General features: G+C 45.9%; 2 protein-coding genes across 7 annotated transcripts in view; one reads left to right on the forward strand and one right to left on the reverse strand.

The window, feature by feature from the left end:
• The first annotated feature begins 311 nt into the window (after nt 1-311).
• The window catches only part of UHRF1 (ubiquitin like with PHD and ring finger domains 1), a 40,988-nt gene continuing 17,921 nt past the window's right edge, over nt 312-23,378 (forward strand). Inside the window, exons 1-3 of one of the 6 annotated variants that reach the window (XM_043535630.1) lie at nt 312-320; nt 15,991-16,034; nt 16,567-16,735. In XM_043535630.1, the coding sequence (XP_043391565.1) occupies nt 16,577-16,735 (159 nt within the window). In that variant the 5' untranslated portion in view covers nt 312-320; nt 15,991-16,034; nt 16,567-16,576. Of the gene's footprint in view, nt 321-7,878; nt 8,011-11,233; nt 11,370-13,108; nt 13,354-15,293; nt 16,035-16,566; nt 16,736-23,378 lie in introns of those variants that run through there. The other 5 variants (XM_037885847.2, XM_037885848.2, XM_037885846.2 and 2 more) reach the window with 5 other exon arrangements.
• On the reverse strand, nt 3,903-11,301 carry ARRDC5 (arrestin domain containing 5). Its single transcript, XM_027834220.3, has 3 exons — nt 11,049-11,301; nt 7,853-8,061; nt 3,903-4,452 (listed from the first exon to the last, which is right to left on the reverse strand). The coding sequence occupies exons 1-3, from the start codon at nt 11,299-11,301 to the stop codon at nt 3,970-3,972; spliced, it is 945 nt and encodes a 314-aa protein (XP_027690021.2). The 3' UTR covers nt 3,903-3,969.

A 23,378-nucleotide genomic window follows, 5' to 3' on the forward strand; every position in this document is an offset into this window, starting at 1 on the left:
ATTTTCTAAAGTGGATCCATTATTCTGAGTATCATAGTTTTTGGGTGAGAACTTAGGGTCTGATTTTTCATGTGATCCACAGGATGCACTGAAATGACGAGGATCTGTGGGCATCTGGCACTTGTGGAAATCTGAAGTTAGGTAGCCCAAAATGTTGGCATCCAGAGTCAGTTGGCCACTTTTCAAAGTTGGACTGGACGTGACTTGTCGCGTTCATAGGTGAGGTGGTAAATGAAGTAAGTTCACTGTCAGTGTGTGAGAGGGAGGCTAAGTAGGCCAGTTTCGGAAATGGCGGTGAAAGCCTTTTCAGACGTGTGTCTGTGACGCCATTCAAGGTGTGTAAACAGGCAATGCAGCTTGGAAGCAATCTGAGTGTGCGGCACGTGGGACTGTCATGTGGCACAGCAGTTGGCCGGCTGGCTGGGAATGGCTCATATATATCGCCATAAGTGTGGGTGATCCAAGCCTCACAGTCTAATGTATTTATCCGGACAACACCCCTGCTATTATCCCCACTTTACGGATGGGGAGGTAAGGTACAGAGAGGCTAAGGGTGGGGTCTGCAAGGGGCTTAGGTGTCTAGTTGCTACATGAGGCACCTGAGTCCAACATTCAGGCTTGGTCTACGCTACAAAGTTAAGTCAACATAAGGCAGTTTACGTCAACCTCATTATGTCAGTGTCTGCCCTAGAATCCCGAAATAATAACTCCACCTCTATGAGAGGCGTAGCACTTATGACGGTGTAATTAGGGAGCCGCAGTGTCCATGTACACATTGCATTATTTACATCAGTTCTTGGCTGTCATTCTGATCAGTTTCATGGCTGTCCCTGGCTCAGAGCAGCACTGCTGGGTTCACAGCTGGAGCCATGAAATTGACAAGAATGTCAATTTCACTGCTGGTGGGCTTTGTGCCCTGAAATTGAGCCAGGTGCTGGGCTCACAGCTGGAGCCCCCACCCTGGGGTGACAGCCTCCTGTTCCCCACTCACATTTGCCCCGGTTAGTAGGACTCCATTCAGTGCCTGGGTCTGGCCACGCAGAAATGTTTGCAGAGTCAGGGCCTGAGGCAGTAGGCTCCCCCGCCTTTCTCTCCACCTCCCTCCCCTGTGTTGACCCTTGTCGCCCAGCATCTTCTGCCTGGGGACCAGGATCCCTGAAGTGCTGCAGCCTAAGGGTCACATGTGACCCAGAATGTCTTAAAAGGTGGCAAGCGCAGCGTAGCCACAGCGGGGAAGCCATCACTGACCCACCGCAGGTTTGTTGTGCTGGCAACCTCTGCCAACAAGACATTCCCAGCTGTCTATCACGGCAGATGCAAGGAGGAGCAAAGACTATTTATGGGGGCAACACTTAGCTTTGGTTTCTAAATGGCATATAAATCAAACGTGGCCCTCAGGCTCCCAGCAGGTTACTCATGGGGCTCTGGGTGCCACAGAGCCCAGGTGCCCATCCTCCAGGAGATGAGGAATGACGTTATTTAATACCCATGGCTGGTGGGTGCAGCCCACGAGGTCTTTGCCAGCCCCTGCAGGTGGCGAAGGGTTAATAAAACACTGCACCCTTCTTTCCCCTGCTGCCTTGAAAATCCACCTCCTGATGCGCCTCTCCCCTCCCCTGCAGAGGCGCCTTTGTAGAAAGGTTCTAAGGTTGTAGAAATATTTTCAGCTGACAGCCTTGATTAAAAACATTCCCCACCCTCTCCGCAGCATCTTCGCTCCTTTGGGGACTACGGGCCAAAGCCATCATCTGTGGGGGAAGGAGCGTGGCGCATCCTTGTGCCGAAACGGACCGATAGCCCCAGCGTGTCGGGTATGCAGACCCCTGAGCAGAGCAAAGGAAGAGGTGTAGGTGGAGATTTTTGCTGGAGCAGTAGCCTTTAAACATAGTGCTGGAGCTGCCACGGGCTTGTTATCCCGCCTGGCCTGGTGGAGAGAACAAACTGTACTTGGCACTGGTTACATCTGTACTTTCTAGTTCCCAGCCCTGCGCTGGGCGCTGCTGGGAATCCTCAGGGGCACGGTGGGGAGGAACCCTCCTCTCTAGGCTCCGGAGAAGTAGCAGTTCCACTCCACAGCTGCCCGTGCACCTAAGAACTGGCATAAGTCATGCTGCCGGAGTCTTTTTTTGCAGTAGTCATATTAAGTCTGGCGGGGGGGCCCTTGCCACTACGTGGCCTTAGTGTCAGCAAGCTCTCTTTGCCTGAGGGAGAAAGGTGCTGTTGCCCCTTAAGAAGCCTGGGGGATACACAAGGGTCTTAATTTTCAAGTTTTATTTTGTTTAAAATTTCCTGGTAATCGATGAGTTTTTATTAGAAAAATTTTAAAAAATGGGTGAAAACTGGTGCAAAAAATTATCTTCACAGTTTTCTGGGTAGATATTGGGGTTAATATTTGGGGATGGGAGGTTAGGAAAAAAAGCAACAAATAGAGAAAAATAAGAATATTGAAAGTAAAAGCAGTTTAATGCTCCGGTTCGTTTCATGAACTGTACGTTAACAGGTTTCAGAGTAGCAGCCGTGTTAGTCTGTATCCACAAAAAGAAAAGGAGGACTCGTGGCACCTTAGAGACTAACCAATTTATTTGAGCATAAGCTTTCGTGAGCTACAGCTCACTTCATCGGTTGTATACATGGAGGCACATGTCTGTGTGTGTGCATCTTCCCCACTACATTGTCTGACTGTAACAGACAGCGTCACATTTACACCAAGACTAATGTATTATTAACAGAAACACATCTACCTATTGTAATGGATTGGATGTTCTGAACTTACTCTGTCTTTTCATGAACTTGTCTGGTTCAAAATTTGGGTGAAAAGCAGGAATACCCCAATAATAGCTTTTGTAAAATGTGGGAACTTGTTGGTAAAAATTGTTAAAAACTGAAAACAAAGGGCCATAGGGATACTCCAGTCAAGCACCTGGCTGTAATTCTGAGATTCCCTCCTTGCCCAACTCCAGTCTCTCCAGCTAGGCCCTATATTGTATTCCTGGTTAGGGGATTGCTACAGTGCCTGGCAGCTTCCTTTCTGTACTAGAAGACACAGAGGGGTCTCATGTATCTTTTGCTCCCTGTATACCTGCTGCCTGGTCCCCCTCTCACCCTGGTGGCTGAGTTAGTGCCTTCCCAGCCTCTGCCCCTCCCCAGGCTCCATATGCAATCCCACAGCAGCCTGGTTTCTTTCCCCAGCCTCCCCTGATGCCGCCCAATCAGCAGGCAGGCTGGCTTGTTCCTGCCTGCTTTCCCAACCTTCTGGCTCTCTCTGCTTCTGGCTTTCCACCTGCCAGTTCTCCACCCAGACCTGCTCCTCCATTCTTCCCTGGACTTGCCAGCTCCACACCTTTAGGTGGAGAGACTTTCCTAATGTCTCTGCTCCCAGTGTGTGTGTGTGTGTCTCTGGGGCCAGCTATTTAAAGGGTATTTGTCCTCCTGAGTCCAGGCCACTGACCTGGGTCTTCCTTCTCGCATCCAGACAAACCATGACACAAGACACTTGGGTGGGTGGGGAATGAACCTGTGGATCTGCTCTAGTATCATCCCCATTCTACAGGGCGGGAAGGGAACCTGAAGCACAGAGAAGCAAAATCACTAACCCAGCGAGTCAGCAGCGGAGTTGGGGTTAGAACTCAGGTCTCTTGATGACAATTCCTCTGATCTAACTAGAGCATACTGCAGCCCTGAGTTAGGAGGCATGCAGCGTCTCTTTGTACTCTCACCCTGCTCTTGCGTCCTAGCTAGCCCCACCCTCTCTCATTTTTTGACTCATTCTGGCACCTTGGCCCAATCCAGAACCCTCTTGTGCAAAGCCCTGTTGTGAAATCAGGCAGCTGGCACACACGTTTCACAGCAAACCTTTATTATCTGGACCTCAGCAAACTTGTTCCTGGATCACTGTATAGAGATTCATCTGAAAACGCTGGGTGCATCCACATGGTCACTTCGCATCTGGTGCAGATCTGCACCCCCCTGCTAGTCCTCAGGAATGCCTACAGCTGTGGTTCTTATGATGATAGGCACTTTGGCCACAACTGTGGTCATGGACCAGGGAAGGTAAACAGTCCCTATCAGCTCATACCGGACTTCCATGATATCGTTAGCTATGGACATGCTGCTGACAGACAGTAATTTGGGCAGGGGGAACATGCTGGTGATCTTTGTGACCTCAAAGGAGGCTGCCTTGGTTTTGGACTCCAGCCTCATCACTTCGTTTCGGTCTTCCAAGAAGCGCCGTTCTGCCCTGACGGTGTAGCCCAGGTAGAGGATGATGGAGTACAAGGCAAAAACCACCTTCCTGATGGACCTGCTTGTCTGGTTGTCAATCTCTGTTGTGAAGATGATGTGTTCACCGGGGGCGAATGTGTTTTTCTCCAAGGAAATCCGGAGGATGACGAGGCCGTGTTTGAAGCAGCAATGATAAGCTATGTGCTTGTCGACTTCCACCACCAAAGGGTACTGCATGGGGAAGGGGGAAAGGTAGAGTATGGTGAGTGCCTTTCACAGGATACAATATGATTGCCTTGGTTCCTTACACACATGGAACTGCAGATGCAGGAGCAGAGGCTGCTTCACACTGAAAGAAATCTGCAGACACCCAAAACTTCATGCTGCATGTGTGGCCCTTTGTACTTCATAGAAGCAGTGAGAATAGACCTCACATTCTTCTCCACAGGCCCCTGTCACTTGAGCTAAAGGAGAATTTTTGTTAGCAGTCCAGGGCATATGACACACAGCTTAGCAGTCCTGATTCCATCCAGTAGAGAGCAAGGGAAATGCACACAATATATATCTACACCAAATTCAGGGGAAGGCCACAAATGGGCCATTAAAAGTAGCATTTTCTCATCATCTTGATGCAATGATTAGCATTAGGTCTCAGTGTAGGTGATTTCGGTAACGCTGGCAGATTGTATGCTGTGCAAAGTTCACTCAAGGGCTCAGACCCCAAAGCAAAAGAATAACATTAATAGTCACACTTCTCTAGCCCCTTCCATCCATGTACCTCAGAGCTTGTTACAAACAAGAATGAATGAAGCCTCGTTATCCACCCTGTGGGGTAGAGAAGAGTTATCTCCTGGTGCACACGTCAGGAAGGAAGATGGCAGAATTTGCTGACGGTGCCATTTAAAACAGAATACTAAAGATAGTAATAAGGTTAGGAATCACTGTATTATTTACACCACACCATAAATGTGTATGGGGCTGGGTGCTGTCAATAATACAAGTCAAGTAATAAAAGGCCATAGGCGTGAATCAGAGCTCACTTACACTACCATAATTCCATTGACTTCAACAGAGTTAATCCTGATTTACACCTGAGAGAGAGCAGAGTTTGGCTCTACGGTCCAGAATCTAATTTACGCTCAGGCCCTTTTACACCACTCTGGCAGTGCAAAGGGGCCTTAGCATAAATGGGAATCAGGCCCCGTGTCTCTACCCTAATGAATTTGCAGTCAAAGGGGCTAATCCTGATGCATGTGAGTAGCTCTACTTACCCATTGAGTTCAATAGGACTACTCATGTGAGTAATATTTTCAAGACTGATCTCTGGGAATACGTAATAATGTAGCCGTGAAATAAGAACATGCATAATTATTGTTCAAGGAAAATGATGTGTGAGGAGGCTGTGTACTGGAAGCCTCGAGATGCTGAATGATTCAGGGTCCCTTTTTTTTCCTGTACCATTTTGGCTGGGATGTTAATGTTCCCTGCACCTTTTAGGGTTCAATTCACTATCAACTCTCTTCTCTTCTTTAGTGTTAAATCCAGTTTCTGCTGTTACTCCACATCCTTAGGGACGCTTGACACTCCTGAAAAGGAGCTGGCTGTTTCATCCTACTAGGCTCAAGTGACTGTGCAGATTTTGGCTGCCCCAGGAACCAGTGTTGCTGCCGGGGAGATTTCTCCTGACTCTGCATGGAGCATGGATTTCAAGGCCAGAAGAGACCATTGTGATCACCTACTCTGACCTCCTGTAGAACACAGGCCATAGAACTTCCCCAGAATAATTCTTAGAGAACATCTTTTAGAAAAACATCCCATCTTTATTTACAATTTGCCAGTGATGGAGGATCCACCACGACCATTGTTGCAAGGGATAATGACCATCACTGATAAAAATGTATGCCTCATTTCCAGTCTGAATTTGTCTAGCTTCAACTTCCAGTCCTTGGATCATGTTAGACCTTTCTCTGCTGTACTGAAGATCCCATTCTCATGCATTTGTTCCCCATGTAGATACTTATAAAGTATAATCAAGTCGCCCCTTAAACTCCTCTTTGTTAAGATAGACTCAAGCAGCTCAATCTACTTATCATTATCAGGCATGTTTCCTAATCCTTTGCTCATCCTCATGGCTCTTGTCTGAACTCTCTGCAGTTTATCAACATCCTTCTTGAATTGTGGACACCAGACCTGGACAGCGTATTGCACCATTGTCAGGAGTAAAATAACCTCTATACTCCTACTTAAGATTCCCCTGTTTATGTATCCAAGAATTGCATTAGCTATTTTGGCCACAGCATTGGACCCAGGAGCTCATGTTCAGCTGATTATCCACCAGGGCCGCCAAATCTTTTTCAGAGTCACTACTTCCCAACATAAAGTCCCTCATCCTGTAAGTATGGTCTGTATTCTTTGTTCCTAGATGTATACAATTACATTTAGCTACATTAAACCACATATTGTTTTGCTTGTACCTGCTGCATTGTTTAAATCATTGTAATTTTAACAATGATCTTCAAAGGAAACAGATAATGGTTGTATGAAATTTTTTCTGCTTTATGATATAGAGAGAAGTCCTGGAAGTTCTTTTCCCCCAATGCCTGTTCTTTTTTTAAACCTCCCTATAAATATCAGGAAAGTTCAGCCTGTATGCTTGAGAAAGAAGCCACGGGGAACATCTGTTGACCAATGTGGGCTAATGAGACCACGTTACTCCAGTGTTCCATCTCTTCACTGACTGCCAGTTGAATATCAGATTGGGCTAGAAAGCCCTGATGGGGCTGAGGCAGATGATGCTACCAAGCCTAGAGTCATGGGGGACAGACTGAAATGTGAAGTTGACGTTTTCCTCTTACAGTGTCACTTAACATGGCGCCATGAGGAATCGAGGTGTCTCCTCCTTTCACCATGGCCCTGTTGGGGCACATCTCCTATTTCCCCTATTCTCCTCTTTAATAGGAAACCTCCAGCCACTAATTCCCCAACTGCCCTCCACAAACATACATGCTATCCTATTGCTACCCTTTACCTTCCATGGAATTGTATCACTTTAGCTGACAAGGCCGAGCAATTAGGTGGGAGAAGGTCATGCACTGACTCTTAGGCTTGGCCTGCACACCGCTTTTGTACCAGGATAATAATGTCCATCAGGGGTGTGACTTTTATTTTATTGTTACCAGTATAAGCGTCTTTATACCAGTATAACTGCATCCACTTTGGGGTGGGGTTGGGTGGGGCTGGAGTGTACCGCTTTAAGTATACCAGTGTACTTAAAGTGCACATGGTACAACTTTTGCACGTAGCCATGCCCTTAGCGTGCGCGGCCCCGATTCAGGTGGCTTTACTGTGGGTCCCCATTTTTGCTTGAACCAGCTCCCAGGTCCTGGTCTTGATCGCCAAAGCGCCTCGTAGGCCAAACTAAATGTCTTTGGAAAAGGGGAGCGAGGAGACAATTCTAGTTTCTGTGTGTAGACCGCCTGTCTGGACTTACGTAGTTTTGTAAGGATGCTCCAATACCACAGGGATGGGCCTGGCACACATAGCTAGCTAGACCTCATTGGGAGCAGCACTGGACCCTTACACTCTTTTTCTGTCCTCCTGTCACAGGAAGAATATTCTCTATTTACTTTACCTGGGATTGTATTTTATCTTTAAGGATGCCAGAGGTCCCTTGCACTAGTAAATATTTCTTCTGCTTGGCTAAGATGAGCTCTCGACTGGCGCAGGAGGCTTTGACGAAGTAGGAGACACGGGCTATGTTGCTGGTGAATGTCGATGGAAGTCTGTCAGGTAAGTTGAAATGGAAGTCAAAGGTGTGGGTGCCCGAACCTAGCCAGTTATCTGAAAGCCAAACGACACTCCCTCACTTACCGAGCTAAAAGATAACCTCTTATTTATGGGCTGCCTTGCGTTCTTGATGGAATTTTTTTAATGAGGATAGCACCCCTCAGCTGCTTGCAAATTATTTTTAGGGGTCTGTTCCTGCCGAATGCTGAGCACCCTCAACTTTTAATGTGGTCACTAGGCATGAAGGGTGCTCAACAGCTCTCAAGCCCTACAGAAGTCAGGCAATGGAATACCTACTTCTCCTTTATTGGTGTCACTGGTCATAACAAACCCTCACAGAGCCTAAGTCTCCACAGCCTGGCTTTTTGTGTTTTCAGTTACACCCGTGCAAAGTGGGGGTAAAATTGCTATCAGATCACTTACACCAGTGATAATATTTTACTTTCGCTTTGCATTAATGTGAATGACACAAGATGCAAGGCCATGGAAAATCATTTCAGTTTTCTGCTTCTGCCTCTTTCTTAAATTCAGTTTGTAGTGTAAGCAGGTGCAATTACATTGAATTTAATGGAGAGGTTTCCTGCTCGCACCAAGCTAAAGTTGGCCTTGTCTCACTTTGAACTGATAAGACCATCTTTCTGATATAATTCCCCACATACAGGTACTCTTTTGGGATTTAGAATGCCTTTTTTTTTTTTCAGTTTAGTTTAAACCACTTCTAAACAGACATAAGCTAAACTGAAAAAGGCACTCTAAATCCCAAAGGAGAATGTGCACATAGGGAGTTATACTGCATAGCTAAAGTAGTATAATTACACTGGTATAGGACTGCTGGTAAATTTTGTGAAAGAAACCTTGAGAGTTGTGGTTTCTTAGTATCTCTGAAAATCAGGCTGTTTATTTAGGAGACTAAATATGGATTTACGTGCCTGCCTTTAGGCACCCAATTTTGAAACATTTGGCGTTTAAGATCGAGAGTTGAAAAGTGTCATAGAAGCACTGCTTGTTGTTATTATTATGCTAAATATCAGAAAGATAATTTCACCCTAGATTTACAACAACACCTGGCACAACTTTGAACTTGTAGGAGGAATTTACTTGCCACGGTGAGGGGTAATATGCTAAATCCAAGACTTGATTGCACATGTAGGACAAATGACCTTTCTGGTGGGGCATAGCCTTTAAATCCTAATAGTCTAGGAGGAGTTGCAGTCTGACCATTGGAGGTCATAGGTCAAATCCAAGATTTAATGCATTGACATGCAGCCTAACCTTCAACTCTTAACTACCTAGGAGGAGTTCACAACACACTGGTTTTATATTCCTGTGAACATCAGGGATTAGCTAATTCTGTATGTAAAAACACAGTAAGACCCTGACTAATTTTCATTTACCTCCTCTGCGTAACTTATAACCTCCCTGCCTCTCAGCAAGGCTATAACAGCATAAGCCATAGCGAGGTCTCATATTATCAAGATTTCATTATTTTTACAAAATATAGTGTGGTACACTTACCACCACATAAAAAAATTAAAAATGACAGTTGACAAAATAAATGAACAAAGTACATTGATACCTGGTCTAAACTTAGGACTTGTCTGCACTTAAAACGCTACAGTGGTACAGCTGCATCGTAGTTCTTCAGTGTAGACAAGTGGTTCTCAACCCCTGGCCTGGAGGCTGCTTGCAACCCAATCAGAGCATAGCTGTGGCCCATGTGAAATCCTCAGGACCATACAGGTAGTATATATATTGTGTGGATGCAGCCCACACAACACATAGAGAGCGCCGTATGCAGCTCAGTGGTAAATAGGTAATCCACGTCCCAGAGAGGTGGTAGCTAGGTCAGTGGAAGAATTCTTCCGTCGACCTAGCGGTGTTTACATGGGAATTTAGGTTCGTTGGTTTAACTACGTCACTCAGCGCTGTGGATTTTTCACAGCCCTGAGCAATGTAGTTATATTGACTTAATTTTCTAGTGTAGACCAGGCCTTAGAGGTTTTATTGGCATAGCTATATGTCATTTAGGGGTGTGATTCTTTACCTACATAGCTATGCCAGTAAAAGTCCTAGAGTAGATGGAGTTATACTGGTATAACTGTGCTTATGCTATTACAGATTATGCTAACTGGGAGATTTACATATGTTATACTGGTATAATCACTTTTATCCCAATATAAATGTGTTCACTCTAAAGGATTTTCCTGATCTAGCTATACTGATATAACTATACCAGAAAACCCCTCCTAGTTTAGACAAGGTCTTAGTGATGCATTACTGTGACTATATGTATACATATGTACACACACTTACTATGGGCCAGATTGTGATTCCTTTATTCACATTGAGTGGTACCTTACTCCACAAATAAACCCTTAGATTTCAATGGGACTATACATGGTGTAAAGTACTACTAAGTGAGAGTAAGTGTATCTCAAACTGGCTCTGATGTGCAAAATACGATCTCCTGGTTTCCTTTTCTCCTAATACAAGGACAAGGGGACATTCCCGGAAATTGAAAGGGAGCACATTTAAAACGGATAAAAGGAAATACTTTTTCTGCACAAACACAGAATTAACGTTGGGACATCCATTGCCACCATTTTTCATTTACACTTTTAAAAAAATATAAATCCAAATAAATAAAGACCTCATGGAAGCCAAGAGGTCAGAGGAAATAAAAGAGACTGGACTGTTACATGGATAATGAGATTATTATCAGGATTTCAGATTAAAATCAGATCAGAGTTTAAAATTAAATATTTTTTTAAAAGTGCCCAAAGTTCAGCCTCCTGCTTCAGGGCTTAAGCCAATATCTAATCAATAAGGTTAGGAAGAAATACTTCCCGTGGGCAGGTTATCACATAACTGTCTAATGTAGTGTTTCTTGCATTTTTCTCTTAAGTGGTTGGCGTAATGACAGGACACAGGGCTAGACTGATCACTGATCTGATCCAATATGGCAATTTCTGTGTTCACTAGTGCAAAATTAGTGAGGTTTTACTCTGTGTTCTTTGAACTCTGTGGTTCCAATTCCTTACCCGCTATTTTGAATGTCTTTGTTTTATTGATGTAGTCAGCCTTGTTATTGCAGACAATGTCTCTGCTGTAATCCTTGTCAGCATTAATCTCTTCATTCCACTCCAAATAGCCTCTTCCCACGAGCTCTACCTTCACTATGGGGTTGATCAAAGATTTGTTAAGGCTCAGGATCACTTGGCCATCTATGCTGGAGCCTGCCAAATACACCGTATCTTCAGGCAGCACCAGGTTAATCGATTTCACCACCGACATCAGGGAAGAACAGAAGCCGGCTGTTGTCTGTGCTTCCTAAGGATCTGTGTGTGTCTGTGATGTCAAAGGTTTGTGACATCACTGCATTTACAGTGAGAGCTAAGCATCTGCGGTTCTGTTCGGCCTCGATAGCAGTGCCAGCTTTCAGGATTTGTCCCAGTAATGATGTTTTTGAGGTCCTTATTATTTAGTACTTGTATTATGGTAGTGCCTCAAGGCCCCTACTGAGATCAGTGACCCATTGTGCTGGGGCCAAATATACATTCTAAATAGACAAGACAGACACAGTCTGGGAGGGAAAACAGAGAATAGAACCCCAGTCTTGTGATTCCTGAGACTCTTTTAGGGATTAGAGAGAGGGGACACTTCAGGAAGACAGTTTGAGGGGTCACGGCCATCAGGGGAGGGCACTTGCTCATCTTTGCCAAGTTTCCTTGGAGTTTGCATGCGCTACTTTTTGTCAGCAAGTGTCTTATGAGGCGTCATGAGGAATCTGTTTGCTGAGAGGTCCATTGTTCTGCCACCATTTGTTTCAGACTGAATAATGCTCCATATTTCTCGCGCTTTTTATGAGCCACAGGGGAAGTGCCGGGCTTTTGCCTGCAGACCAACTTTTCTTGCAGGCACTGGCCCTGATTCAGGAAAGCAATGAAGCATGTGCTTCAGGTTCGGCACGTGTTTAAGTGCTTTTGATGCCTTGATTTCTTTTGCTAAACTATTAATCCTGGGAGATGAGCTGAGTAAAGGAAAAAGTGCATGATATCAAAGGTGTGGCTTCAGAGATATCTTCATGGATGGAAGGAACAGAGCCCACTCTGAGCTGCTGGGCTTTTTCTTCTCCTTCCCCTTTTTGTGGAAATGATATGTGTCCAGCAGCTCCTTGCCTCATTACACCCCTTGCCTCAAATCTTCTGTGGTGCCAGAGGGGAAGCGTTTCAGAGTAACCGCCGTGTTAGTCTGTATTCGCAAAAAGAACAGGAGGACTTGTGGCACCTTAGAGACTAACAAATTTATTTGAGCGTAAGCTTTCGTGAGCTAAGGCCCACTTCATCGGATGAATGAGGGGAAGCGGAGGGTTCTGCTTGCCAGGGGCAGCAGCTCTGGCGGGCTGTCCTTGCAGAGGAGACCGGAAATGGGGAAAGGGACTCAATCCGCTGGTTTCCCCAGGAGGGTAGAGCAGTAGCTTAGGGCAGAGGGGACAGGTCAGCAGCATTTGTCATCACGATACATTGCAAGCAAAGGGGACGGAGCTGAAAGTTGAATGGAGGGGAAACGGGTGCTGGAGAGGCCGTTACCTCGGGCGGCCCTGCTGAGGGTGAACTCCAGCCCTGATTTATTTCCTAGAAACCCCCTGCCCCGTGGCTGTGCGCTGTTAAACTTCCTCCCCGCTCCACCCCAGAGGAGGCAGCATTTCCCGACTGATTTCTCTCGGGAGGGGGCACTGAGCAGGGCTGCGGGGAAAGGAGCTGTCGGCATTTTACCCCCCGCCGGAGAGCGCTCCCCGCTTCCCAAGCCAGAGGCTGGAACGAGCCCCCCAACCACCTGGGGGGGGGGCTCATTCTTCTTTCAGGGGACTGGCCAGGATGGGAACGGAGCAAGCCCCAGGCGGGGTGCCGCGGCACCTCCCACCCTGCAATGCTTCAGGACCCCCCCGGGCATGCAGGGGGGCACCCCTCGCTGCAGGCAGGGGGCCGCGGCAGCAAGCCCCCCCCCAGCACGCCGGCATCCCTGGGGCCGGGCGTGGGCTCCTCCCCGTCTTCCTCCTTCCCGCCACCAGCCACCAATCGGCAGCCGCCCGCCCCACCCCGGCCTTTCCCGCGCCAAACTCCAAAGCCAGCCGCGGGGTTCGCGGGCGGCAGCAGTCGCGGCCGGGGTGGGGGGGGGGGAAGCCGGGGCGGCCGTTGACACCCGGCGAGCGGCGCGGGGCTGCGGGCGCTCGCTTTGCAGCACGTGGCAGCAGCGCCGGGGAGCGCTGCCGTGTGACCCCCAGGGGCGGACGGAGCCGCCCCCGCCCTGCCCCAAGCTCCCGTCCCGCTGCAGGGATTGCGAAAGGTGAGTGTCTCCGGGGGGGGGGGTGACTATTGCAATGGCTTATTTGCAGGAAAGGGGTTTGCAGCGTGAGCGGGGAGCAGCCCCCGTGGCGAACGGGAGAGACTCTTTTGCCCCCTCCCTCCCCCAGCAGAAACCAAGTGGCTGCAAACATCGCCGCTCCTGTAACTGTCCCAGCTGGGATGTAGCCGGCAGATGTTGTAGGGTGACTGTTACATTTGTTCGTAAAGGGTTTATTTATAGCAACGGGGGGGGGGGGGGAGGTTATCTCGTCAAAAGTGGTATCCTCTAGGGAACTTGCTCAGGTTGGAGATCAAGTCCCTGCAAAAGCCCTGGTGCCCCTGCCCCTTATGAAATACCAACGCGGAACGGAGCAACTTAAGTTTTTCTGCATTTTTTTTTTTAAAGTTTATTGTAGAAAGTGGGGAGGAGCGATTTGCAGATTGCTTCTTCACTGACAGCAGCTAGGAAGCAGGGGGTCCCCTGAGCCCGCCTCCCGAGTGCAAACAGAGAGAGGGCAAGGCTCTGCCAAAAAAGTGTCTTGCTATAGGAGCAAATGCCAACGGGCAGGGAGACATTTTGAGTCTTGCAGAGTGTTTATAATGTCGATGTTTAGAAGATGGGATCTTGGTCGTACAAGGAGCATCTGCTGTGGGCTTTACAAACGTGGGATACGAACACAGTAGTTCCTCGGAGAGACAGTCTCCGTCTTTAAGCAGTCTGTCTTTTTCCCAGCTCTGTCCCTTACCCGCAAACTCTAACTAGTTCATTGTATATCAGTCAATTGTGTGCCCCCTTTTTATAGAGTGCAACGTTTACCAGCTATGCATAATAAACGGATTCTACCTTTCCCCATCTCCAAGTACAAGCAGAGACAAAGTTCTCTGTGCCTCGAGTCCTGAAATGCAATGGGAAGGCAGTCTGGAGACTGCAATCGGTTTTTATTTTTAAAGCCTATTTTTAGAGAGGATAATAGGTTTAGGTAATCAGCTGGCAGTGTCTTAGCCTGAATCCCTCACAGTTGCCAGCAGGGAGCAGACCCTTTCAGAAAGTCAACGCTCCATTCCTGCTGTTGGGTGCTGTGGCGGAAACCAGAAATCTTGCAGTTGTATGTGAAATTATTTTAGGGGCTGGTGGGGAGGGTGGGTTTGCAGCTTTTATTGGGTTGCCATTGCACGCACAACTTGGAAACACCTCTCCCTGAGAAAAAACAGATTGAAAGTTTAAAATGTCCTATTCCCCGGGTGGCATTGAGGGCTTGCCTGTGATTTGAGCTCTGGTTGTACTTGGGAGAGAGCCCTCTGTCTACATGTTCATTGGCAGCGTATGACAAACGAGGAACTCCCTCCCAAGTTCAGGCAGAGACCAATTCACTGTCAAAAAAAAATGTCCTACTGTTCTCAAGTTCTAAAATTTAAACTGTACAAATCACCTCTTTCTCCCTCCCTCCCTACTTACTTCCTTGAAGAGGATTTGCAAACTGCCATAGACTACCCTCAAATGTGCAGTTTGCATTCCCATGTCCCCACCCCCACAAGGACTCCCTGAAAGTTTGCAGGTGTTTGTTTTAAAAGGCCACCCTTGCAGCTAGAAACAGAATTATAGAGGCTGGCGGCAGCACAGCTTCTGTAGTAACTTGGTCTCTGCATGCACTTGGAGGGCTGGAGACCCATCTGCTGACCACATTCACCATATGCTTCCACTGAATATGGAGACAAGTTGCCCCTCATCCTAAGTGCAAGCAACAATCGGACACGGAGTTCCTAGACACTCACCCTGGTCCCTGAGATGGAAACGTGGGAACAGGCCTTCTGAATCTTGCCTTTATTCTTAAACTATGTACTACGGGGTGGTGGGTTTTTTTTGGGGGGGGGGGGAGGAAATCGGATTTGCGCAAGACACACTGATTGTCCTCCTATGGCAATTTGGAAACCCCCAACTCCAAAACGTAAGAGGTCCGGTTTGCATTTCAAAGCCTGGCAGAAGGGTGCTGCTACTTTGCAATGGCTTGGTCGGTGCTTGCACCTGGTAGTTCTCATTTGTGATAGGCTGTAGCTAATGCCCAAAAAAGGGACTCCTTCCTGCAGGGGCAGCAGGCAGTGCAGTAAGAGTGGGTGAGTGAGGTGTCCTTCTGCCTGTCAGGCTATAAAATGCACCCTAAGAATGTGCCCCTCTATAAAGGCTAAGGAACACTGCAAAATATAAAGGAAGAGTGGGGGAGACAGATTTTGCACCTTCAGTGGCATCCCTGGTTGTCTATTCCACGGGCTAGGCCCTTGCCCCCCTTCTCTCTGACCCTTTAGAACTGCCTCTTTAAAAGGCCTGGCAGCTGTCTCCTGTTATTTACATAATCACGCGAGATGTTTGTAAAGGGGGGAGGAAACTGCGCGAGACTGAAGAGAGCGTTTCAATTGTGGCGCGAGATACAGTTGGCGCGCGGCGCCTGCCCGCGAGGAGGGAGACGGGACGGCCTGGCGCAGCCTAATCGGCTAGGTTGTGGGGAGGGGCGGGCGTTCAGGGTGTGGGCCAATCGGCGTTGAGGCCGGCCGGCTGCGAGCCAATAATTTGCGAGGAGAGGGCGGGCCGATCGGAGCGGAGGGAGTGTTAGGGTGAGAGGTCTCATTGATTCGGTGGCTGAAGACCGAGCGTCGCCCCCGCTGGCTCGGCCCCAACTTGTGGCTGAGGTGGGCGTTTGGGAACGGAGCGGGCGGCCGGGGGAAGGGGCCGGGGTGGGTTCAGGGGGTGTCCGGCCGGCGCAGGGGAGGATGGCCCCGGGGTGAGGGCTGGGGTCGGGGGATGTCCGCCTGGGGGAGATCTCGGGGGCGGGGGGCTGGTCCCGGGCTGTGTCCGGCGCTGGGGGTGCCCGGCCGGCCGGGGTGGGAAGGGCTGAGGCGGGATGGTCCCTAAGCGCGCGCGGGGAGGGGGGGGGCAGTTAAACGTCTCCCTGGAGCGGGGTCTCGCAGAGACCTGCCCCCCAGGATGGGCAGGGGGTAGGGTGACCAGATGTCCCGATGTTGGGGGCTTTTTCTTATATAGGCGCCTATCAGCACCCCCCCCCGCCCCGTCCCGTCCCGGTTTTTCACACTTGCTATCTGGTCACCCTAGCAGGCGGCTCTGCCTGCAGGCTGTGGGTGTGGAACCAGCCCTCGCCCCCCCCCCATCCCGGGACGTCCCTGTTGCTAGGTGTGTCACCCGCTCCCCCTTCTTCCTTGGCAGAGCCGCCGCCATGTGGATCCAGGTGCGCACCATGGATGGCAAGGAGACCCACCGGGTGGACTCGCTCTCCAAACTCACCAAGGTGGAAGAACTGCGGCTGAGGATACACGAGGTGTTCGGCGACGGCGTGGAACCCGACAGGCAAAGGCTCTTCTACCGGGGCAAACAGGTACATGGTCTGTTCCCTTTATTAATGTAATGAACCGGTAGCCTCCAAAAAACCACCCTCACATTTCCTTCCCCATAGCGAGGGGGGGTGAAACTCCCACCTTCTCTACCCCCTGGGCTGCATGACATCAGACAAGGAATCGGCCTTAAATTGTCATCAAAGAAAGTAACAAGTCTAAGGGTAGTACTAATTAGACGTTCTCACCCCACTGGAGTGACCAAATAGTACAATACAAGTCATTACTTTAACACTCATTCACATCTCATCTTGCTCTCCTGATGTTTGTTGGCAAAGTATTGTGGCTTTGAATTCACTGAAAAAATAGTAAAAAGAAAAGGAGTACTTGTGGCACCTTGGAGGCTAACAAATTTATTTGAGCATAAGCTTTCGTGAGCTACAGCTCACTTCATCGGATGTATGAAAGCTTATGCTCAAATAAATTTTTTAGTCTCTAAGGTGCCACAAGTACTCCTTTTGTTTTTGCGGATACAGACTAACACGGCTGCTACTCTGAAACCTGAAAAAATAGTGTACAGGCTGTCACAATGTTAACCCCATATTCACCCTTTTACAGAACTATGATAAATTTTGTACAAAGTATACCTCATGAGGTATAACTTGAAAACCCGTAATTTGCTGATTATTATTGTTGTCCTGTTAAAACTTGTGGCAACATTGCATGTAAAGTTATAGGGTTCCTCTGTATGGAGTTACTAAGACATGTTCCATGTCTGAGAGGAGCAGCCACAAATCAGGTGCCAACGAAGTCAAATGGACCATCACCTGGTTATATGGCCATTCTTTGGCAGAGAAGAGGATGTGGGCGAAAATCTAAATCTTGACGAAACAGTTGGGGGTTCCTGTCCAGATAGACTTTGTCTCCTGAACCTCAAAGCTGGAGATGTTTTTCGAAGAAGAGAGAGAGTTATAAGAGGAGAGGGGAGATGCCCCAAATTATTCCTCCCTTTCTCTAGCTGTGGCATCCACAACACCTGAAGAACAAAGGAAACAGTTTTGGACTGGGGAAGGGATCCTGACTGAAAGAATTCAGCTCGTAAGACTGCTAGAACATGTAGTGAGAAAGACCTTTGCTTTGAATTCACGTAGCTTGTTAAGTTAGGCATTAGTTGCGTTTTACTTCTATTTTCTTGTAATCAGTTCTGACTTTTGTGCTTCATTACTTGTTGTCACTTAAAACCTATCTTTTGTAGTTAATAAACTTGTTTTGTTTTATCTAAACCAGTGTGTTTGGATTGAAGTGTTGGGATAACATGATTTGTGCATATCATTTTCTATTAATAAAATTATGGACTTTATATGAGCTTGTATTGTCCAGGAGAGAGCTGGGGGAAAATCTGGGACTGGGAGTTTGCTGGTGTTGCTCTGCAGTGTAATTCATAAGTGACTAGCTATAGCACTCATACATGCTGGAGGCTGTGTGTGAGGAGACCAGGAGTGGTAACTCTCACAGTGAAGCCATGTAAAACGCACCCCAGTTTAGAGAACTGAGGGGACAAAGCTGTTAATCAGTCCAGATTGTACCCTGGGTAAATCAAACACAGCTTTTATGTGGTGAAGACATAGCCTATGTGAGCCTTGAGCATTAAAATGTAAGGGAATAGTATATCTTAGTATATGAAAGAGCCTCTCTGCTATTAGGGGTATGGTCCCCCCTGCGCCTGTTGTTTACTATCTTTGTGGCTCGAATGCAGTGCTGGCAAAGATCTACTGAAGAGATGGTGGTTGTGTGCAGGGAAGAATTTACCTTTCTTTAGCTCTCATGAGTGAGAACCGCATGGTATAGGGTGGGTTTTTGGCTTAGGAGAAGTGACTAATTTTGGTGGTATGTCTGTTAATAGAGTAAACCAAGGAATTAGTGTAAAGACAAAGGGGCTGGTTAAACAGCGCATTTGAGTAGAATGTAGTGATTCAAACTGGAGAAGTACAGTGGCAAGTTTTGTCTGGTGTCAGCTGGAATCATTTTGTTTTTAAAACTATGGATTATGCTGCCATCTAGTGATTATTTTTTTTCTTACACATTACTATACTTTGTGTTTGGGATGGTGCTTGGCTGTACTTGCTCGAAACTTAAGGGATACTTCCATGTACAGTCATTGTTGGTTTTAATGGTCATTTTCACAAGCTATGTGTTTTTCAATTTTAGTTCAGCTATTTCTACATAATGCGTACACACATGGTCAAAGAGTGTAGGGAACATAGTTGTGGTCTGCTCAATATGAACCATTATCCAATTAGAGCATGACTTGTCTTAACTCCCCTAAACTTAATGTTCAATCAGTTTAACTGCATAGGTATGATGGTGATGTGATTTACAGACTGATCCAAGGGCTTGTCAACATATTGAGCTATTCAGAAACAGCTCAGTATGTGGACACTCTTATATCAGCATAAGAGTGCCCTCTTCTGGTTTAGTTTGCTATTCTAGAATAAGTGTGTCCAGACATGGAGTTATTCAGAAATAAATACCCAGTTTTAAATTCACGCCTTATCTTATTCTGGAATAATGTTCATGTATGGGCAAGTCCTAAGATTTTTGATGATTGTGAAGAAAATTAATTGGCTGTAAACCAACTGTAATGTTTTCCTGAGTCTGCAGGCAGACAGGTCAGTGCTTCTAGTTGTTCAGAGCTTCATCAGTTAATTCTGGATAATTTCATTACTGCTAATTAGAATCCGATGGGTAGTAGTGAAAATGTTACTCATCAGTTTCCTGTTGCTTTGCTTGAAAAAGATATGAAGTCAGGTGGTGGTGTTCAATTCATTTAGTGGTAGAATATAAAACAGAGGCTGTGGGAGTGTGAAGAATCTCACCACCATCATAGTAGTCTGGGGAGAGCTAAGAACTTAACATTTTAAATTAAAAAGGATGGAGCCCCCTGAACATCGTTCAGTGAGAGCGCCCTAGGAGACATTCTAATACCTCTTTTAGAAACTGGGCTTTTCACTAGGACATCATTCCTGGACTTCGCTAGTGGGGCTGTCATCTTTCATTTTTCATTTTTCATATCTACCTCTGTCTACTGAGTCACATACATGTTTTAATGTCTGCAGTATCTGCAATTGTGCACACACGTAGTGTGTAAGTACTTTGTGTAAATAGCTGAAAACAGTTAGACCGCTGCTGTGAAGTAGATGACTTAATAAATAAATTAAATCTAGGAGTTGTCTGCTGTCTAAAAACCAGATTTATTCCTAATCCTGGTTCAACATCTTGGTGTTTATCCAAAGTAGGACGGCTCCATTTTAGTTGGTCAAAGGGTACTTGTAAGAAAAAGACAGTTACTAAGTTTGTAAAATCACGAAAATCAGATTTTTACTAGGATCTGTGTGATCTCAGACTGTTAGGTTTAGTACTAAGTTTTTCAAGTTCTAGAAGTTTTACTGCTTTGAAGGGTTATAAAGATCTTGATTCACAGGAAGTAGTCTGTCTCCATAAAACCTGATAACAGAGCTTTTTAAAAATCATGGGTAGCTGGTATCAAGTTAAACTTTGGCTTGGCAGTCTCGAGTGATTCAGTAATATTACATTCCTGACATTGTGTAGGATATTACACTTGTGTAACAAGAATGTGTTTCCTTCCACAAGAAGTTACTACTTCTATGACTAGTTGAATTTGTAGTAAAATAAGCTTAAAAGGCTCTTAAATACAAGGCTCGTATCCTACACTGATTTGCATCATTAAATTACATTCTAAAGCTTCATGCAAACTTTAGCTGGGTTAATTGGAAATTAGAGTGCTTGGAGATAGAAGAAACCCCATTTATTTTACTTGACGTTTTTGCTTTAGCAGCACGTATAAACAATTTTCCCCTCAGTTATGGTTACTGCCTTCTGTTAATTGTTCTAACAAACAAAAACCCCACAGTTGTAAAGCGAACACTTACCACTTGTCTGAGGGAAATAGCTTGGGTTTGTTCAATGTGAACTTCTCCTGTCATGCTGGCTGGTTGCTAAATTCTCAGAATGTGTGTGGTGGAGCACTCTCAGTGCAGTACTGATGTATTGGGGTGCCATTGGAAAGCTGAAAGGTTAGGTTATTTTCTTGTGTTCAGGCAGAATTATGCGCCAAGTTGTATGCCTTGTGAGCTGCCAGAAGCATGTTTGAGTGAGATTCTGCAGAGATTGTAAGTTTGTCTACATATTTAGCATATGAAGAAGGATTCTCCTTTTGAAGGAATCAAGAGGATGGAGATATTTTGGAACAAATTTGAAACAAATGCAGAACTTTAGCTCTCATTCAGTGCTTAAATACCACGGTGCCTTTATAAGTAATTTGAATATGTACAGACACTAACAGAAATAATGGTGGTTCTAAAATATTTGGGGTCCTATTTCAGAAATTGGGGCCAACCTTATCTTGGAATCAAGCTTTCAGGGTAGTAGGTGGAATCAGGCTGTTTGTTTCTTCCCCTTTTAATGTGATTGCTAGAGTAGGAAGATTAAGACGAGTTGCAGAGTTGGTCCTGGGGCTCAATCAGCTGTTTGCTTTGCTTGTGCTTCAGGCCAGCCTTGCTTTTTTAGTAAACGTTGATTGCTAAAGAAGTTGTAACATACTCTGAACAGTGTCCACACTGGAGAAGAGAAACTTTTAAGAAACTTTTAAGAAAATTTAAAAAAAAAATCCTACTGATCAAATACTGGTAGCCCTGATGCAGGCCAGGTTCCCGCACTCAGAATTGTTTTAACCACTAATGTAACTTTACCCTGCTAAAAAGCAAGCCTAATCAAATGTGTACCAGAGCTATGGATCCTCTCTGGTTTGAATACCTGACCCAGTAGGGATATTTTGTTAAATTTTCCCAGTGTAGGTGGGGCTTTGAGAGTCTGAACTTTGGTTGCCATCATCCTTCAAAAAGAGAACTTGAATGGGACTCCTGTGAGAGCCATTATTAACATCACTGCTTTCTTGGCTGGAGTGGTGGTGGTTCTTTCCTCCCTCTTTAGCTCCCTACCCCCTTGCTTTAGCTCATTTCTGCATGGTCTGTTAGTGAAACTTGCTGGTATTTTGCTTCCTGAAGAGCTGAACTTTAACAAAGCAGGATTTTTGTAAAATACAAGATTACCCACATATTAACTGGAGCAAAAGATAGTAGTATAGTTGGGACGGTTAACAAGAATTCTTCCAAAGGTGAAGTGTCTCAAGATACTCCTATTTAAATAAAAAGAAAAGGAGTTCTTGTGGCACCTTAGAGACTAACAAATTTATTTGAGCATAAGCTTTCGTGAGCTACAGAATGCATCCGATGAAGTGAGCTGTAGCTCACGAAAGCTTATGCTCAAATAAATTTGTTAGTCTCTAAGGTGCCACAAGTACTCCTGTTCTTTTTGCGAATACAGACTAACACAGCTGCTACTCTGAAACCTATTTAAATAAGTGACGCTTGGACATTGACACGCTGGGGGCCTTGAATTAATAAGAGCGTTGGGAACCGTTATTAACAGGTATTAAAACTCCCACTGCAAATTGCAGTGCTTTTGGCAAAGCATAGATAAAGCAGCATATTGTTACTGTTGGCTCTGAAGAAACTAGTGCTGCTATTTAAATCCCCAAGGATCTTATTTTGTTTCACCTTGTTTAGGGTGAGGCAGGGAATGTACCTTGCACAGACTTTAGCAGTCTCAAATGCATGAGGGAACCAAAGAAGACTTTAAAAAATGCATACTTAAGAGAGCTGTGAAGTGTAATACTAGTATTGGCTTGCTACGTATTTAATGGAGTATTCTCTAGTATGAGATCGGAGGGACTGGACCACAAAAGACTCATTCAGGGCACAGAGAGGGAATAATGGACTCTGATGGAGAGAATGCTTGAGGGTAGGGTTTAGGGTGAGATTTTTCCCCAGTGTAGTGCCTTTCCTCATTTGAAGTCTGTCAAGTTTGTGATCTGATTCATATTGCAAAATGATGGAAGGGGGGGAAAACCTCCAATAATAAAATATTTGCAGCTGATACTGCTGCTTTCAGCATGTCATCTGGTACTCTAAGCTCCTGTGGCTGTTCCTTGTGCATGTTCTCTCATCCAGTGCTGCTCTTTTCTTGACCTCATCCTTTTGATGTTCTCTGTGCTGTTCTTCTGATACTAATTGCTAGTGGGAACCTGATTTTTGTGATACCATTACTCTGGTAGTAAGTATAAAAAGATTCACCTGATTCTCGATTTATGGATTTGATTAGTGCTGTGATTCTTCATCTCTGCACAAGAATAACTTGACCTTTGCTGTTTTTATCCTTATTTCCAGTAGTAGCCCCACAATTATTTTATACCATAAATCATAATTAATTCTCAGTGATTCTTCTGAAGTGCAAGTTTTTGTGGTTAACTTGTTTCCCGCTGATAGAGAACAAAGCTCTGAGGATCACTTTTTTTGGTGGTTTGGGCTAGGAGGGATGACTTCCTGTAGAATTTCTATTAGTCAGACCTTAAATATGTGCTGAAGCTTGTCTAAACTGCTAAACTTGCTGCAGCATCAAGTCTTGTGCCTTAAATCTGGAATAGTAGTACTTCAGTAACTTCAAGAACTTTAAAAGATACAGATTTATTTGGTCATCCGTATCTTTATTATTATTATTTATGTAGTCAAAGGTCAGAGTTCTGCCATTGTGCAGTGCAACTTTTCCAAA

This window comes from Chelonia mydas, chromosome 25, assembly GCF_015237465.2.
Source record: "Chelonia mydas isolate rCheMyd1 chromosome 25, rCheMyd1.pri.v2, whole genome shotgun sequence".
Lineage (NCBI taxonomy): Eukaryota > Metazoa > Chordata > Testudines > Cheloniidae > Chelonia > Chelonia mydas.

What these genes read in the sequence shown, in the direction of transcription:
- ARRDC5 (XM_027834220.3), bottom strand. Translation starts at nt 11,301, where the DNA reads ATGTCGGTGGTGAAATCGATTAACCTGGTGCTGCCTGAAGATACGGTG. An exon ending in AAAGACATTCAAAATAGCGG is followed by an intron (nt 8,062 to 11,048) that starts GTAAGGAATTGG and finishes TTTGGCTTTCAG; the next exon opens with ATAACTGGCTAGGTTCGGGC. An exon ending in AAGATAAAATACAATCCCAG is followed by an intron (nt 4,453 to 7,852) that starts GTAAAGTAAATA and finishes TTCCCCATGCAG; the next exon opens with TACCCTTTGGTGGTGGAAGT.